We start from the raw sequence: 16621 nt of genomic DNA, 5'->3' as shown, positions 1-16621 counted from the left end.
AATATTACGCACGCCGTAGCGCATCGTGTCCGTTAGCATTCTACAAAGCGCGCCATCTGAGTGGCAGACGACAAGCAGCTGTGAGGCAGGAACATTGGACTGTAAAGTGGTCGGGCTTAGGTATCATGAGAATGTTCAGCTGCGACTCCATGGTCCGACCACTGTGTTTGAAGAGTGAAGCCAACCATATCGCATGCCGTTGGGTATCTCGTGTACTACAAAGAACGCCGCGTTGTATCCTCCAACCTGTTCGCCATCTCTCGACAGCATTGTGCCTTGTCGTGTGGAACTATGGTGCCTGCATGATGCACTACTGATTCGTAAAACCCGGGTTCATAAACATAGAATTCCATTCTGCGCCACCGAAGATATCTTGGATGTTGATGTTGCCGACATTATTCTGTTGCGACATCCAATTGGTGTCGGAGGGCAGTTGCATCCCGCCCTGCGCATTCATGGCTTGCCCACTGTTGAATCCGAGGGCACTATTTGGGAATCCCATGTTCGTCTGTTGGGAAAACGTATTTGGTGGTTGTTGTTGTTGTTGCTGTTGTTGCTGTTGATGCTCGTGCTGCTGCTGGCGCTTGTGCTCGATATAAGGAGGCAAGGCAAAGAACTGCGCCTCGAGATTGTCTTCACGTCCTCTTGACGGAGGTGGAACGACCGGGCTTGCGCCATCCACCCCGTTCCAGGTTTGTGCGCTTGGGAAGGTGTTCGCTCTTGCCATTTGCTGGTTGTGTTCGAATGTCGTGAGTGGCTGATTCGGGTAGCCGAATGGCTCGTCCGCGGCCGGAAACATCATGGCCGAGAGATCAGGGAGAGCAGGGTTGGAGAAGCTGGGCGGTAACGAGTATTGCTGCATGTTGTTGTTCACACTACCGGACGCGTTCTGTGCGCCCCATCCACCGAAGAAGTTCTGGTCGAAACCGGCACTGTTTGGGGTTTGTGGTCCGAACGACGAGGCTCCAGATTGCGCCCACGACGGGTCCAGCGTCGAAGATGGCGAGGTACTCATGGCTACCTGCGCACCATGTTTTGGGAATGTGCTGGATCTCCTTGTCTGGCCCGGACCGCCTTGTGTCTCTGTTCCGACGACCGAGATGTTGGGATGACTTCGAGATGACTGCGGTGGAGGAGGCTGCTGTGGTTGCGGACTGTGCTCAAACTGCCGCTTTCTCGAGACGGTCGGGTTTTGCCGGCCCTCGCGCATCCAGTCGGGAAGCTTTTGGAAAACACCGTTCAGCGTCGCCGTGCATCGATCCGCGGCCATGCTTCGCCTCGCAAGAGACGCGAGAATCTGCCTTCCTTCGAGCGCATCCTTCATCACAGCCTGCGTTGTAGCATTGTCCGGGTTCTCCGCAGCGAAATAGACGAGCGATAAGATGGCGAAGAAGGTTGTATACATAATGAACCAGAATGCGCCATTCAGCAGACCCTTTTGCTTCATCTGCGTGGCGATGTGGATTATGTTGCGCGAGACATTGACGTAGGAGGCTGCACAGGCGTATGCTCGTTGATCAATCGGCTTTGAGCGCTTCTCCATTGCCACGAAATGCAGGAACGGCCTGTACAGTAGTACCTGGGCATGGGCGTACGCCAAGCGCAGCAGCTGCTGAATCCTAGTGTAGCGCTCCGGCGCTTGACAAGGGCTCAGTATCGGCGGCAGACTGTTCTTCCATTGTTCGAGATCGCTCTCGATGTCGCGGACCACTGAAAATGGGACAGAGTAAGACTTGTCAGGCGAGCCTTGCTGAAGTTTGATAGGATAGACTTTGCGCACGATCTTCGATAGTATTTGCACAAGCCGTGTATGGGCGTTGAAAGCTGTCATCAACGACACTACGCCTTCGGGCATTGGGTGTACGCCGCCTTCTGTGATGTACTCGTCGTCGACCTCGAGCGGAAAGTCCTGGTCAATGTCGTCCTCGCTCAGTGTCTGCGGCAAGCCAAGCATTGCGCCGACGTAGATGTCCATCTTTCGTACCACCCAGAAGACACGCTTCCTCGTCTCAGCTTCGACCGGGTTGAAGTTCCCAGCATAGGCGCGATGCAGACCCATGCGTAGCGCAGATCGCAATGCTACACCAACGTAGGCGTAGCATTGAGAAAGCTTTGCGGACGATTGTAAGAATAGGATCATGAACAATACTGCTTGAATGGATGTGAGGTCCCTGCAGTCCGCTATGTCCATCATTTGTCGAGCAGTCTTGAAGTGTGCGAAGCCGCCTTGTATGGCGTTCTCATAGCCTTGCTGGTCCAGTCCAGCTTCTCCAGGTTTGCGGAACAGGTGGCCCAATGCCAGGGCGGTATGCAGCAGCGGAAGAAACTTGTTGTCTTCGTTCGAGTATTGGTCGGGAGGTGTGCTGTACAGGCGGTCAAAGGATTGCCAGAAGGATGGCTTGTGTAAGAAGCGGAGTAGCACCGCTGCATCGTCAACTGCGGCACTGCACACTTCGCGAGCGTACTCTTTCTGTGGGAGATCCAGTCCACCACCTGGCGAAGTTTCCGCCGACGGTGACTCCCCCATCGATTTGGGTGAGTCAAGCACCTGCGAAATAGGCCGGGTCTTGACGAACGGTGTAGCTGGCGTATCCGGGCCCATCAGGTCGCCTAGCTGCTCCCTCATCCTTCTGACGAAGCTCAACCCTGACGAGTGCCCATGATAGTCCCAATGACCTTGCTCATCCACGTCCATCTGCGCGACTGCTCGCACCATGGACTCGAGATTGGTGTCCGACTTATTCTGCTGTTCTTCCGGCACGTCGGTGCCATTGACCTGGGTCTGCGGCTTAGGGCGTGAGCGTATTGCGTGCGGATTGCCGCGACCAGGCGCACCCGGTATCCATCCTTGTGCGACCGCAGCCTCGATACCTGGGTCGTTGAGATCGAGGTTTGGGATCAAAATATGCAGTAGTGTCTCAGCACGATGTACCCGGTGCTCCAAGTTCTCGATGTACTGGGGCGCAGGGTTGCGCCTTCGATTAGAAGGTTGGTCGTATGTGCATTCTAATAGTTGTCAGTACGTTGGCGAAGCTGTCTGCATAGTACACGGACCATAGCTGTAGACGGTGCAGTGGGTACATGGCTGCTTGCCGTCGCATTTGATCTTCTTCCGTCTACACTCATCGCATGCCCTTGTCACCCGACGACGCTTCTGCAGGTGCGTGGCTGATTTACCGGCCGACGCATGCTTGCCTGCCGCATCCAAGGTCGATGTAGGGAGAGATAGACTTGTCCCCGGCTCGCGCTTGAACTCCAAGTCATCCTCTCCAGAGCCGTCCTCCTCGCTGATGCGATCATCATACTCCTCGGGCGAAGCGTGCTCCATGGTGGTAGCGAAGGTAGACATGACAGAGTGTTGGCCCAGTACAGGCGGGTCGATAGCAGGGCCTCAAGCAGTCGTAAAACCATGCGAGAATCTGTGCATGAAGACGTCCACCCCCTCTTCGCTCCACTTCATCCAAATCCTTGATATGCACGCTGCGCTATGGAATGGGATGCGCCGCTCTCCAAGACACACTTGGCGGTCTTGGACTGTCGATGCAATGGCCGCCTGCGGTACGACGTTTGGCCCTTACAGTAGCCCTGATCCAGTAATACCAGCGGCGTTATGCTCTGCAGCCTTGGTGCTTAGCAACCATTTATCCGGGGAACCGGCAATTGGTGGAAGACGAAATTCAATCCACCTCGCAAATGTGACTCGCACGCTGAGGGAGAAGATACCGTAACGCCCGCGAATGGCAGTACACTTCGATTCCCCCACATCGGCCAAGTGTCGCAGGCCAAGCACGTCACCTTTCAGGACAAGGCTCCGTCCTCCGTCCTCCGTACGCCAAACTCCCGCGGCGGCGGCGTCGTGGCGTAGAGTGAGCTGTCGGAGAGGCGTACGGGCATGCGTACTATGTACTAAGGCACTGCCAGCACGCAGCTGACTCCGTGAAAAGCGCTCTCTTCTGCTCGAGACGCCCCTTGCATGCACGACTGGTGGAGTATCGTAAGCATTGCGTTGAATGCGATCACGCCGCATAACAAGAGGCCCAAGAGATGCTACCCTGGGCCATAGCCTTTTTCGGGCCTTGCATTCTCCGCTCTCGGAACTAGGACGCCTAATCTCCATGCGTGTTAGGCCGAGATGGTCGGCGCTGGGATGATCGCAAACTCGAGTAAGTCCGAGACCTCATAGGCCGACTACATTCGCGTGGCGACGGTGTTACGTCTGCTGCACGTGGGTGAAATACAGCACATACCGGAGGCACAAGGTTCATCTGGTTGTTGTTCGTCGTTGAGGGTGGGCCTTCGCTTTGGCAGCCATGCGCAGCGCTAAGCATGTAGATCTAGAAGCCACAATTGCTTGGCCCGACCTCAGTGGGAAGGTGCCGTTGGAGGCGCTATCGCTGCCGGCCTATTTGAGGCTTCGGCCGATGCGCAGCGTCTTACTCCGAAGGCCAAACAACGCTGACGGAGTTAAAAGGACGACGTAATCAAGACAGAATGTCGTAAGGCCAGCTCAATCGATATATTGACCCCCTGAGAATCGGTAGACAGACTGCGGCACCCTAGCCAAACCTCCTGAGAGTAAGCGAGTCTCGACCGCATAGTGTATGTTTGGACGACATTCACAGAGCTACTACTGTGTGTACATACATCAAGGTATCCCGAATCAAGACACCCGCTGTGTGCTAGGCCCGCTCCCGTGCATCAGTACCGAAGCCGATCTCGACGTCAGCATGAAGCTCTAACGTTTTTCACGCCTTGTTCAACTTGTCGCGGCAAGCCTTACACACCAACAGCCGACAAGACCGACACTCCCACGGCTCTCCTACAGGCTTCGCGACGTAGGATTCGTGGGAGAGGAGGGCTAAGACTGCCGCCGGCGTTCTAGGAATGGCTTGGGTGCCAACACCAGCGGCACCAGGATAGTCGCCACCGCTTCCGCTGTACCCTCCAGCATGGAGCCTTCGCTCACGAGACTTCCGCCCATTGATGATGCTCTGCAAGCGTTTTCGTTCCCACACGTCGATGACTTTAGTCCAATCAAGGTCTTCATTTGGCTCAGCGTAGTTGACAATGTCAGCCATCGTGCTTGCGCCGATATGATCTTGTACTGCGGTTGTCATTGAAAGCGGCGGGAGGGTATGCGACGAGTTAACATTGCACTTCTCCTGATGCTTGCGCTTCTTCGGAACTGCTCGCAGAGCATGCTGTGCCGGCCGCACATGAACGAAACATTTGTTGCACTCCATCTTCAAAAGATCGCCATGATTGTACATGTCGTCCGCGGCTTTGTAGGACCTGAACGAATGTCGGCAAGACCAGATCTGTATATGCGACACTTCTTCGGGCTCTTCGCCGAAATCATAGTCACTGTCTGCCCATCGTCGAGCGCCGCCGCCGTCGAGATTGACCATGGTGGTAAGCAGTGACGGCACCTGGCTCGGCGTGGGCATAGTAGGCTGTCTCATGAGCATGATCCCTTGCTCAGTTGTGTGGCGATGCGGATTCGGTGCAGCCAAGCCGTTCGATATCACGCTGGGTCGAGAGTATGCCATTGGGTCGTTCCTAGCCGCCAATGCTCGCTCAATAGTAGCAATGGCTTTCTCGGTCTGCTCGCCGGGATGTTCTTCTTTCGCGAGCTTAAGCGCGATGCCGACGACGGCTGGGTCGATGTCTTCCAGATTCTGTTCGACATTCAGAAAACGCAGCGCTTCGTCTACGCTTGTGGTGTAGCCTGGTATATTGGCTTCAGCGAGACTGGTTCCGCCACTTGCGGTCTCATTGATGTTCTTGGCTCCATGCGGTTCGTTACCAGGATCACCGTCTCCCATGGATACAGACTCGTCACCGTCATCGTCGTCATCCTCACCCTCCTCGTTCTCGCTATCCTCCCGGTCTGGACAGCTACCGTCACACTCATGGATGCTCTTCTGGCAGTAATAGCACCAGTGCGCCCCGCAAACGCATTGCCTACAACAAGAAGGATGAAGCACTTAGCGATGTCTTAGCCAGCAGGGAGCGGATATACCCTTCAGTTACGTACATGTGCGAGCAACCGAACATTTTCTTGACGGCGTGTTTGCAGAGTGGACAGCGCTTGTAGCGAAACTGCTCAAGCATGGCCATCTCATGGTCGCTTACTGAAGTGTCGCAAGGCGTCGTACCGTGCTCGACCTGCCTCTAGGATCAGCCTCTGGCTTACTTCGATGTGGTGACGAATTTCGATTACTTGTTTGCATTTCACACAGACGCCGATATGACATGCTGGACACAGGAAGTGTTCGATGCTTCTCCGGCTATTGCTCAACGAGACCAGGCGATCTGTCGCCGCAGAGAGCTCGGCAAGGCATCTTTGAAAGAGCGTCTCAGCTGTCGTGGCGATAGGGTGCGCATGGCCGTTGTAGGTCTTAGCGTTGGCCACAATGAGCCGTATGTCGTCCATGAATGCTTGTGCTGTCCCATACTTCCCGTCATCGATGTTCGTGCGGATGATGCCAAGGTGCATTGGTTTGGAGATCATGGTTCGGTAGCCGGGAAGTTGAGTTGTGTCGACATCAGCCTTAAAAAAGCGTGCAGATGGGTCTTTTAAGACCTTGTCGAAAATGCCGGTTAAGACTGAGGGCAGAGTCATGACCTCTCCCGCAGTCTCACTCGGAAGCAGTCCCTCTGGAATGAATGTGGAGCAAGTCGGTGACGGGCAATATACCTTGTTGACGGTCACCCACTCCTCAAACCTCTTCCTATAACGGATAGCGTCCTCATCCGAAAGAAACGACGTGTGAATCTGGAGAAACGTGCAGCACCGCGGCGGCATGCGAGTGCTATCGTTGGCAGCCCCGTTGAACATCTCCACCAGGCAGTCTCTACAATAGTCCGTGGAACATTGTCTGCACGGCTTGACCAGGTCATCGGGATGTGCTGAGTCCGTACAGATCCCGCAGGAGCGTGGTGCGGGTGGCAGTGTTGGTGGCGGTGGCAGCGGTTCCATTGCTGAGTGTGTCTGCTGTCGTTGGTATATTCCAATCAACGAGCTCATGTATGCCGTCGACGTGATGTGCTTGGTATGCCTTTGAGAGGTTTGGGAGCAAGGGAGTCTTAGACAGCTCGATGTAAAGGGATACGCCAAATGTGAATGCGTCAAAGGAAGACGCGCATTACTGGCTCGCGGTTGCCTGCTTCAGCTCACGGGAACGTGCATCGTCAGTCGTAACTGCATCGTTCGTAGCACACCGTTGCCGACTACGGTTTGGGACGGCAAGCTACAATATGCACGGATTGCAATGACAATCATGCGAGCAATTTCCGTAAGTAATTATGTCGCTTGCAGTGTAGCTGAGACGTGGACGCTACAGGAGTGATCTCCGTCTTGACAAAAGCAAGTCTTGACAGCTAAGCGAGAGTGAAGAACCGTGAGAAGATGTCGCGAATCTCGCTTCCCAAGCACAGCAGTCATAACAGACGCGCTCTGGACGCCATGCACCGAACACTTCGCATCGGCAGACATATGACAAAGCCTCCTGACTCGCTGTCATCATGCAAGCTGCGTGCCCACGGTGTACGATCCCAGAAAGCATCATGCCTATTGATGTGAAAGGGTACTGGGGTGCTCGCAATACAGTGGAAGAGGGGGAGGCTCTGCGCTGAAGAAGACGCGCTAGACCGCCACTAAACCAATCAAGTCTAGACAGAAATGCGTAATCACCAAAGTTGCACAGAGATGGTGTCAGGTGAGGTATGAACTGAATTCTAGAGAACAATGAAGGATCGATACTCTCACTGTCATGGCCAGTAGACATGTGCAGCTAGACCATGTTATTGTCCTTGTACCTTACGCCTATTTGTCCAATCCACCGCGGTGGGTAACCGACAACTTCGTCCTTAGCGAAGGAGGCCGTCACACGGACAACAAGACGGAGAACCGCTTGGTGCTCTTCAAAGATGGGACATATCTGGAACTCATCGCATTTATTGACGACGATCCTGCGAGACGCAAAGGCCATTGGTGGGATAAGCCTTACGGCGTGATCGATTTCGCTATCACATCCCCAGTTCCATTCGATTACGTGGCCATGGCAGAACGTCTGAGACAACGAAACACTGGTATCACGTATGCTGAGCCAGCCGCGGGCGGCCGGCAGAGACCGGACGGAGTGCAGCTCAAATGGCAGGTGACATTTCCAGAACACGTTGAGCGCGGAGAAGTGCCATTCTGGTGTCACGATCTTACGCCAAGAGAGCTACGAGTGCCTCTGACTGACACAAATACATTGCATCCGTGTGGAGCGACCGGTATGGCTTGTGTGACTGTCAACCTGATTGAGCAGGAACGTGATCGGGTGCGGTTGACCTTCCCAGCGATAATCGACAGCTCAGAGCGTGAGAAGAATGGGTTTCCGGTTGGCACTCCAGGAGGGCTCATCGACTCTGGTATCCAGATAGAGAAGCTGGACGGTGAGCGGCCTGGAATGTGCCTGAAGCTCACCCTCCGGTGCCCTCCCGAGCGGGTACCACAGCTTGACATCCACGAAAAGGTCGGAGACGGGGTGATTCTTATAGAATTTGTGACTTGAGGTCCTTGTAGATACATAAGATCCAGGGTCTGCGACGTACGCGTCTTGTGTGGTTGTCAAGCCAAAACCAGTGTGCATGCAGAGAGCTCACAGTGTTGTCAGCTTGATGGCAGTGACGTCTGGATGGTCGTCGAACATCTTTGCGACCCTCTTGTGCACATAACCGATCGTCAGGCCATCCTGCTGATGAATGGATGCGTCCCGCAGAAGTATTGTACGGCCAACGTAATCCTTGGTCTCGTCTCTCTCGTCCCAGATGGTCGCCTCCATCGCCATGCAAGGTGGCTGCGACAACAGCATTCCGGATATCGTGCGGCCCTGATGAGTAGCGGCACGGCTCTCTACGTCAGGCATGTCTCGTCGCTCAATGATGAGGAAAGCACAAGGCTTGATGCCGCTATCACCATAGCTAAGGCGCCAGAAGCGGAAATGGTAGTTCCTGAACGTAGTGACGATAACTGGATTTAGAGTTGGGAAGAATCGACTTGGATTCGGGTCGTGGAGAATCTCAGAGTCTGAAACATGGCGTTCCCAAGACCGTGTTGTCTTCGCGAGCGGGACGAGGTAGAGTGAGCGTTGAAGGCGCTTCGAGTGCAGGATGCAGTGGCGCCAGATCGTATTGACTAGCGAGCAACGAAGAAGGCGAGAAAGGATGTGTGCTGCATCTTCGTACAAGGCAGACCGGGGATCGGTACCGTAGACGATCTCGACGAGGTCATCAAGCAGATACAGGAGGATGTGTTCAAGCAGCTCAGGCAGGGCGAATGTGCGCTCAGCCGCCGCCGACGATGGCGTGGGCTCGCGCGCCGTTTCCATGATCACACCTGTGTGCAATTTGTGCAGCCATGAATATCGCCGCTGCGTGGTCTAACACAATGGGAACAGTCATAGGCAAGATCCTGCGAGGTTCATGGTGATGTACTATGGCAAGTCGAAGAAGGTCGTCTCCCAAGGCAGCCCCAAATTTGGGGCCAATAGCCACGGCTTTGTCTCCGGAACCAGCCGTCAATCACGCTCGAAGGCCTTCTCTGTTATCAGGGCTTCTGAATCCGACCCAGCCTCAATTGCGCGCCCATAGAGGCCCTAACCTCTTCAGCTCAATCTGATTACGGGCGGACATACACAGTCAGCATGGCAAATCGAGCAGTAGTTCCGCTGCTGGTAGCCATGATGCTGCTCACGGGTGTATGCAACACGCTGTTGACTAAGTATCAAGGTGATAGAGCACAGAGGCTAGGATATGACGCTAGCTAACTTTACCGACCCCAGACATGCAATGTGTTGCCGATTGTGAGAGTAAGCACCCAAAGACGTTCGAACAACCCGTCATCCAGACTCTGCAGATGTTCGTTGGCGAATCTGGATGCTGGCTCATTGTCCTGCTCGGCTACCTTGTTCGGCGTGTGCGCAAAGCCACGAACACTGCATCAGCGGAGGATATACAGTACGAACCGGTAGCGGCCCGAGACAGTGAGGAAGGCCTGGCAGAGGCAGAGGAGGATGGAGACCTCACCTCTTCGCAGACACTGGTGGACCCAACGAACGTAGTCGCAAAGCCTCTGGTTGACGGCGAAGTTGCGCATGTCGAACGCAGACCTTTGCGCGGCTGGAAGGTATCACTGCTTGCATTGCCCGCAATCTGCGACATCCTTGGGACTACACTGATGAACGTGGGATTACTGTTCGTTGCGGCCTCAATATACCAGATGACGCGCGGCGCCCTTGTTCTGTTCGTGGGGCTCTTTAGCGTCATCTTCCTCAAGCGTTACCTCAACGGCTGGAAATGGGCAAGTTTGTTCATCGTGGTGCTTGGCGTTGCTATTGTTGGGTTGGCTGGCGCGCTGGAGAAGAAGGACGGCGCCCCAAGACTGCCAGGAGACACAGAACCTAACTCAGGAGCAGCAATACTCATGCGCTCTGCTTTGCACATTGCGCGGGATGCCGTATCAGCGCTTGAGGCGCATACCGCAGCTGAGACTGTGCTCGGCGTGCTAATGATTGCTGGCGCACAGATATTCACCGCAACGCAATTCGTGCTTGAGGAGAGCATAATGGAGAAGTACTCTATGGAACCTATGCAAGTAGTTGGATGGGAAGGCGTCTTCGGCTTCCTGGTGACCCTTGTCGGCATGGGCATACTGCACGGCGCAATTGGACGGACACCTGCAGGTAGGGGAGGCTACTTTGATGCCGCCAACGGCTTTCGTGAAGTTTACAACAACCGTGCTATTGCTGTAACTTCCCTGCTCATTATGGTTTCCATCGGGTAAGCTCGCTGGAGGGTGTGAGTTATGTGGCATTGCCTTGCTGACGTATTCTGGCAGCGGTTTCAACTACTTCGGTCTTTCGGTCACGCGTCAGATCTCTGCCACTTCACGGAGCACCATCGATACGTGTCGCACGCTTTTCATTTGGCTTGTCAGCCTAGGCTTGGGCTGGGAGAGCTTCAAGTGGCTTCAAGTATTGGGGTTCGCATTCCTTGTCTACGGGACTGGCCTGTTCAACGACATCATTCGACCACCGACGCTTACCTTTCTGCGTAAGCGCGGAAAACGGGGCGTTGCCCTTGGCGCCGATGAAGGTTGATACAACAACGAGCAACCGCGCGCAAGCTCATCACTTAGTCGCTTTACGAAACTAGTGCCACGATTTCGAGGCCATTAAGCGAGACTTGCAGGATTGCTAATCGGCCTCACAATTACAGTACGATATTACAGTACGCCACCATCGCCAATACCATGCCGCACGAATCAGCAGAACTGTGATGATTGCATACTTCGCCATCGCGCGGAAGGATTACCCCCCTAGTGCGAAAGTGCAGACCTTGTTTGCATACTTGCTGTGGGTCGGCCACGCAGACGAGTCAGCATACTTCACTTATTCCCCTGGAATCTATGCTCCTAATACATACTCGATCGTCGCGATCACAGATCGTTCATAGTTTTGCAGGATGAACAACAGGAGGAGTCGCACAAGCACCCATGGCTAGAAAACCCAGTCTTTATCTGCGGCCAGGCCTTGATGGCTTGTGCAGTTGAGCTCGACCTACCTTCACAGGTAAACACATCTCATAGTGGAAACGTCCATCAAGCACAAGCTTTGAGCTCCGGTGAAGCAATTGTGCTATCCGCAAGAATCCAGCCCTCTCCGTCCTGGCAGGGACAATACATGAGTGTTTGTGGCTATCGGAAAGAAACGATAGTGCTATGCGAAGTGCACGATCAGGATGTTGGCGACATGCTGGCCCTGTAATATAGTAGGACGGCTGATTCGACAGATCTCTCTTAGCTCGATGCTGTTTGCTCTGTGGCATATCTTGTGCAATGGTACCGCTATTATGATCCAATAGGACATACTCAGCGGAACCAAGTGGCAGAGAGCAGATAACACATCCTGTCTCTTGGTAACGCATGGTAATTGCTACAACACCACCATCTCATTAGCAACGAACAGGACAAGCGTGTATGATATTGCAAACACAGCCCTTCCGTACCGCCAGGCACCAGAGATCGTCTTTTGCGCCATTCTCGCGCTAGGTTTCGGGTATGCGACCAGCGTCTTCTCGTCGCGGTTAAGCAGCGACTCGCGATCCGGTTGAAGTGGTGGCCAGATAGCGTAGGTTATGGGCGTCAGAGCCGATACGACATATTGCAGCCAGAAGAGAGGAGGCCAGCCCACGCGGGTGATCAGGAAAGTTAGGCGTTGCACCGTGGTATGCAATATCTTCGTGTCCCACAGATTCGGGATATATGCGATGCTACTTGCGCGAGCAACGTTCAGGGCTACGCCTGTAATGCATGCGAGCACGAACAGGGCATGCACGGCGGCGTGGTAGGAAAAGAGAGTGACTCGAAGGCGGCGAAGTAGAGGTGCGCGATTCTCCGGGTCGCGCTCGTGGAGATTGCTGGAGATGCTGCCAGAGGCCTTGAAACTCGTGGCTGCGCCACCGAGGGCCTTTGGAAGTACAAACGAACGCATGAACGCAACCAGATAGTCTAAGGGTAGTCAGTGCTGCGTCCTCGCAAATTGTGGCAAGCAATACTCGCGTCAGATACTCACACGGACTCAACCACTGCTCCATCTCGGAATCATAAGACGCCACGCGAATATCGTAGGCTGTGAAGTTGTTGCCAACTCCTGCTATGGCACCAATTATCCCATTATGGATCCAGTGAGATGCAGTCCAGACTGACACCAGACGAATAAGGGTCTTAAGCTGGGGTCCCGTGACCCAGAAGACCATCGGACTCCCAGAGAGCAATGCGAAGGGCAGGATGATGTAGGAAAGAGCAAGCGGAACCTGAACCAATTGCCGTAAGTCGAATGCCAGGCCGGCCAGGCGTTGTCGAAAGCTAAGATGCTTTGCTCTAGCACCGTACAAACGCAGTCTGAATAGCATAGCAGTCTGAATGTGTCCGACCCACTGTCAAGGCAATGTCAGTCAGCACGTCTCAGAATCTGTATACAGATCAGTATACCACCCACCCAGCGTGTGCGCTGCTTAATGTGCCCGAGCAACGAGTCTGGGACAGAGCCGTATTGCACAGCTTCGGGTACGAAGGCTGTCCGCCAGCCGGCACCGAGCAAAGTGGCCGAGCAACACACGTCCTCCGATAGGGATTCGGTGGGGAACCCTCCAATGCTCTCAAGAGCTGTCCGTCGCATAATGTAACCAGATCCTAAGCAGTCTGCGTGACCAAGGGCGTCGTTGACAACTTCAGTGATTCCAGCGAAGTGGGACATGGTCTGTAACAGAGGATCGTTGAGAGGAATGTCGTAAAAGGTCTGCCATCAGCCGTCAGCCAAGTGGACGGGCGCGAGCTCATTGTCTGGTGCAGACCGTAGCCTTCATTTGCACGGGTTCCCTTACCTGAGGAGGGCACACCATAGCGCATTCAGGGTCATCATGAATGTGTGGCAGTAAGGTACGTAACCACCCAGGCTCCGGTATCATGTCGGCATCCAAACCGGCCACATACTCACCCCAAGATACTGTCCAGTCGTGGCTAGGAACATGCGTGTTCGTAATCGTACTATGGCTGCTCGGGGTACTTTGTCCGCTTTTCGTCGCGCACGATGAATCTTCTGATAGGCGCGTACTCTGGTCTCGTAGATGGGCAGCCGACATATTGTGGCTTACTAATGAGCGGAGCATTAAGGGATGCAAAAATCCGGAGTAGCGCAGACCGTGATTGAGATTGCCAGCTTTGTAGTCCTTGATTGGGCCCTTGACACGCGCAGTGTAGTGTAGCTGTGAATTTCCCGCGGCGTGAGTATCAACGGCAGTCTTGAGCGTCTCAGACATGCCGTCGTCACACACGAAGATCCGGTACTTGTCGCGAGGATAATCGAGCACGCAAGCCGCTCTAACAGTGTCCATGACGACGTCGACGTCTTCATTGCAGGCGGTGACGAGAAGGTCGACATTGGGAACGTTATCGCCGTCTAGATATTGCCTTGCTCGATAGGCGGGTCTCACCGCAAGTGTACGCAGGAGATAGGGAATCGCATTGGGAACTGTTGAGTTGTTGTTAGCTGCTCAAAGAATGTCCTGGAGACACAGGTGTAGAGTTGATCTACGCAAGATAAAGAACTCTAGCGCGAGAAAGATCCATGGGACCGCGATGGTGCGGAGGTGGATAACATTATCGTTGTTCTCAACTTGTCCTTGGTGCGGGCCATGAGCAAACGTTAGAAGGTAGTACAGGCGGAAGCCCAAGTAGGTGAGAAGAGAGGCAAGACTGAAGAACGCTGTAGGCGGCATCAGAGCCCAAAGGACAGACTTGATCATCGCCATATCTGGCGAAGGTACTCGTGTCTGGCGATGAGCTGGCACCCTTCGGCTTGCAAGCAAGAGCGAAGTTAAACCATTGCCGCCACAACTGTGAAGCACTGCACATCCTGATTCCTGAGCATAAGACACATACCATCCGCGTTTGCGTTGAGCTATTGGGTAGCACACGGAAGTACTCCTCTGCCCCACCCCGTCTAGGACACTAGCTTTTCTTCTGATCCATGACCATAGCTACAAATCTTGGGGCTGCGGATTCCTGTCCAGTCATGCTCAAGCGGCTGTCATGATCTGTATGGTCATTGGTGGACATGGCTCCATTCCAGTCGCTGAGCGGTGAGATGCACGACGCATCTAACCAAGGTCAGGGGCGTGGGCGTTGTCCTCTTTCCCTACTAGTTCCCATTGTGTTATCTTGTGTGATCGGCGTGGAGTCTGCCAGCCAAGCAGCGCTACTTTACCCGTTGAATGTATGATCGTCAAGCCCGTGGCTTGGGTGGTTGCTTAGCACCTACAAGATCAAGTCTTAGTAGGCCCCTAACCGAAAGCAGACCGTTCCATGTTACTATGCGATAAACGACGGAGCTTTCGATGCCAAATTCGCAGAGCAGCAGGAATGGTGCCGAGTGCTTACAGTGCCAAGGACGGAAGTGAAGGTCGTGTCGAGGCCAGGAAGTATGGTTGCTGCGAGCCTGGCGATTGCGCTTATGGATCTAAAAAAACGTGAAGTACAGCCGAGCGTTCTCATTAGGTTACACGGGTCGCAATGATCGACGCACCCGGTTCCAAGTGCCTACGGAACGAACCTTATCCGAAGAGCCGGAAGCGGACCGACGCACCCTCGGCACTGTGCGGCTCCTTTCGGGATCGATATGTAGGCACAGGGGAGGGTTCAGCAACCGCCGTAGAGCATCGTATAATCAATGATATGGCAAGGACTAAGATTCCGAGCCACTCGTAGCCTGACCCCAAACTTCTTCCTGCTGGCGAGACACTTAAAACCACGTCCAAAGCCCAGTGAGCGCAGTGTCTCAGCTGAAGGTATAGCAGAACATCAATGGCTAAGCATGCAGCCGAGGAGACCGAGCGGTACTCTTCGGTTAAAGGGCCTGACCGACAGACCGTACGATCGACATCATAGCCGCTTCAGGGTACCAGAAAGGGATGTCTCTATGGCGTTTTCAACTAGCTTGTCGCTGCAACACCGTCGATCCAAACAAGGCCGTTTATCAACGCTGTTAGCAAGGTCTCTCCGGCCAGCTCCCCAACGGGATCTTCAGATGTTAGTGTTGGCCAATGCTCGTGCTTGTGCTACACGTATGACTGCTGTGGCACTATTGAACCGAAGCACCGGTCATTGAAGTATCACCAGCATGTATGCTCAAACCTGTCACATACCTTAACGCCGAATCGCAGAACAGGTACTTCTTCCCGCGTCGATACGTATCAATAAAAGCAAGAGGAATCCCGTTATACTCCAATTTCTGCATCGCAATCTCATTATTCAAGCCTGTCCTCGCCTGAAACACTTCCTCACCCCAAACATACCACCACCGCCGCCAAGATGCACTTCAAGATCATGCTCGTCTCGCTGGTTGCAAGCGCTGTCGCCCTGCCAGCACTCCACTCCCGCCGCTCTGCTCAGATTCAGGTGAGCCTACCGTCACCAATGTAACGATAGAGGAATACATAGGCTAAGAAAGTCTGTCAGAGCGGTATTACCAACCTCCTTGACGACGAGGGTACCGGCACCGAGAACTTTGAGAACAACATCGGCAATGGTGTTGCGAACGTAGCCGACGACTTGGGTGAGGCCGTTGTCGACCTTGTCAGTAAGCGTTTCGCTCAGATTGGGGTCAGTCTTCCTAGGCTGGCTTGGAGACGACACTATAGCTTCTAACATGTCATTTACAGAACGGTATTACCAACTTCCTTGACGACGAGGGCGCCGGAACCGAGAACCTCGAGGACGATCTCGGCAATGGTTTCGCGAACGTAGCCGACGATGCGGGTGAGGCCCTAGACGACCTCGTCAGCAAGCGTTCAGCTCAGGTTGAGGTGAGTTCTCCTAGGTTGGTGTATCAACGGTAGTGTAAAGGCTCTGACATGTCGCTTCCAGAACGGCCTTACCAACCTCCTCGACGACGAGGGTACCGGTACCGAGAACCTTGAGGATAATGTCGGCAATGGTGTCGCAAATCTGGCCGACGATGCGGGTGCGGCTGTGGTAGACCTTACCGGATCGTCTTTCACATCGTTGGAATGA

The 16621-nt window shown here is 54.1% G+C and overlaps 9 protein-coding genes across 9 annotated transcripts; 4 read left to right on the top strand and 5 right to left on the bottom strand.

The window, feature by feature from the left end:
• Nucleotides 1-8: 8 nt before the first annotated feature.
• BAUCODRAFT_197012 (uncharacterized protein) lies at nt 9-3461 on the bottom strand. The gene is made up of 2 exons (XM_007674119.1): nt 3055-3461; nt 9-3006 (listed from the first exon to the last, which is right to left on the bottom strand). Exons 1-2 carry the CDS (start codon nt 3347-3349, stop codon nt 311-313), a joined length of 2991 nt encoding a protein of 996 aa, XP_007672309.1. The 5' UTR covers nt 3350-3461; the 3' UTR covers nt 9-310.
• BAUCODRAFT_197011 (uncharacterized protein) lies at nt 3462-4266 on the bottom strand. The gene is made up of 2 exons (XM_007674118.1): nt 4248-4266; nt 3462-4142 (listed from the first exon to the last, which is right to left on the bottom strand). Exon 2 carries the CDS (start codon nt 4115-4117, stop codon nt 3575-3577), a length of 543 nt encoding a protein of 180 aa, XP_007672308.1. The 5' UTR covers nt 4118-4142; nt 4248-4266; the 3' UTR covers nt 3462-3574.
• A 1007-nt stretch (nt 4267-5273) lies between these two features.
• BAUCODRAFT_60950 (uncharacterized protein) lies at nt 5274-6982 on the bottom strand (the record flags this gene model as incomplete). The annotated part of the gene is made up of 5 exons (XM_007674117.1): nt 5274-5429; nt 5832-5964; nt 6038-6168; nt 6224-6315; nt 6646-6982. Coding segments are annotated over 5 exons (849 nt in total), but the record flags the coding sequence as incomplete, so codon positions are not given.
• Nucleotides 6983-7775: 793 nt separating this feature from the next.
• BAUCODRAFT_144687 (uncharacterized protein) lies at nt 7776-8564 on the top strand (the record flags this gene model as incomplete). The annotated part of the gene is made up of 1 exon (XM_007674116.1): nt 7776-8564. One exon carries the CDS (start codon nt 7776-7778, stop codon nt 8562-8564), a length of 789 nt encoding a protein of 262 aa, XP_007672306.1.
• Nucleotides 8565-8607: 43 nt separating this feature from the next.
• On the bottom strand, nt 8608-9565 carry BAUCODRAFT_196841 (uncharacterized protein). The gene has a single exon (XM_007674115.1). The coding sequence runs from the start codon at nt 9378-9380 to the stop codon at nt 8652-8654; it is 729 nt and encodes a 242-aa protein (XP_007672305.1). The 5' UTR covers nt 9381-9565; the 3' UTR covers nt 8608-8651.
• A 270-nt stretch (nt 9566-9835) lies between these two features.
• BAUCODRAFT_144685 (uncharacterized protein) lies at nt 9836-11150 on the top strand (the record flags this gene model as incomplete). The annotated part of the gene is made up of 2 exons (XM_007674114.1): nt 9836-10830; nt 10889-11150. The coding sequence occupies 2 exons, from the start codon at nt 9836-9838 to the stop codon at nt 11148-11150; spliced, it is 1257 nt and encodes a 418-aa protein (XP_007672304.1).
• A 412-nt stretch (nt 11151-11562) lies between these two features.
• On the bottom strand, nt 11563-14208 carry BAUCODRAFT_29516 (glycosyltransferase family 2 protein; the record flags this gene model as incomplete). Its single annotated transcript, XM_007674113.1, has 5 exons — nt 11563-12559; nt 12624-12987; nt 13050-13349; nt 13435-14081; nt 14145-14208. Coding segments are annotated over 5 exons (1950 nt in total), but the record flags the coding sequence as incomplete, so codon positions are not given.
• Nucleotides 14209-15264: 1056 nt separating this feature from the next.
• On the top strand, nt 15265-15788 carry BAUCODRAFT_196796 (uncharacterized protein). Its single transcript, XM_007674112.1, has one exon. The coding sequence runs from the start codon at nt 15279-15281 to the stop codon at nt 15714-15716; it is 438 nt and encodes a 145-aa protein (XP_007672302.1). The 5' UTR covers nt 15265-15278; the 3' UTR covers nt 15717-15788.
• Nucleotides 15789-15919: 131 nt separating this feature from the next.
• Nucleotides 15920-16621, top strand: BAUCODRAFT_21065 (uncharacterized protein; the record flags this gene model as incomplete). The annotated part of the gene is made up of 4 exons (XM_007674111.1): nt 15920-16006; nt 16049-16210; nt 16270-16413; nt 16475-16621. The coding sequence occupies 4 exons, from the start codon at nt 15920-15922 to the stop codon at nt 16619-16621; spliced, it is 540 nt and encodes a 179-aa protein (XP_007672301.1).

Source organism: Baudoinia panamericana, assembly GCF_000338955.1.
Source record: "Baudoinia panamericana UAMH 10762 unplaced genomic scaffold BAUCOscaffold_1, whole genome shotgun sequence".
NCBI classification, from domain to species: domain Eukaryota; kingdom Fungi; phylum Ascomycota; class Dothideomycetes; order Mycosphaerellales; family Teratosphaeriaceae; genus Baudoinia; species Baudoinia panamericana.
This window is presented reverse-complemented; position numbering and strand designations above follow the sequence as displayed.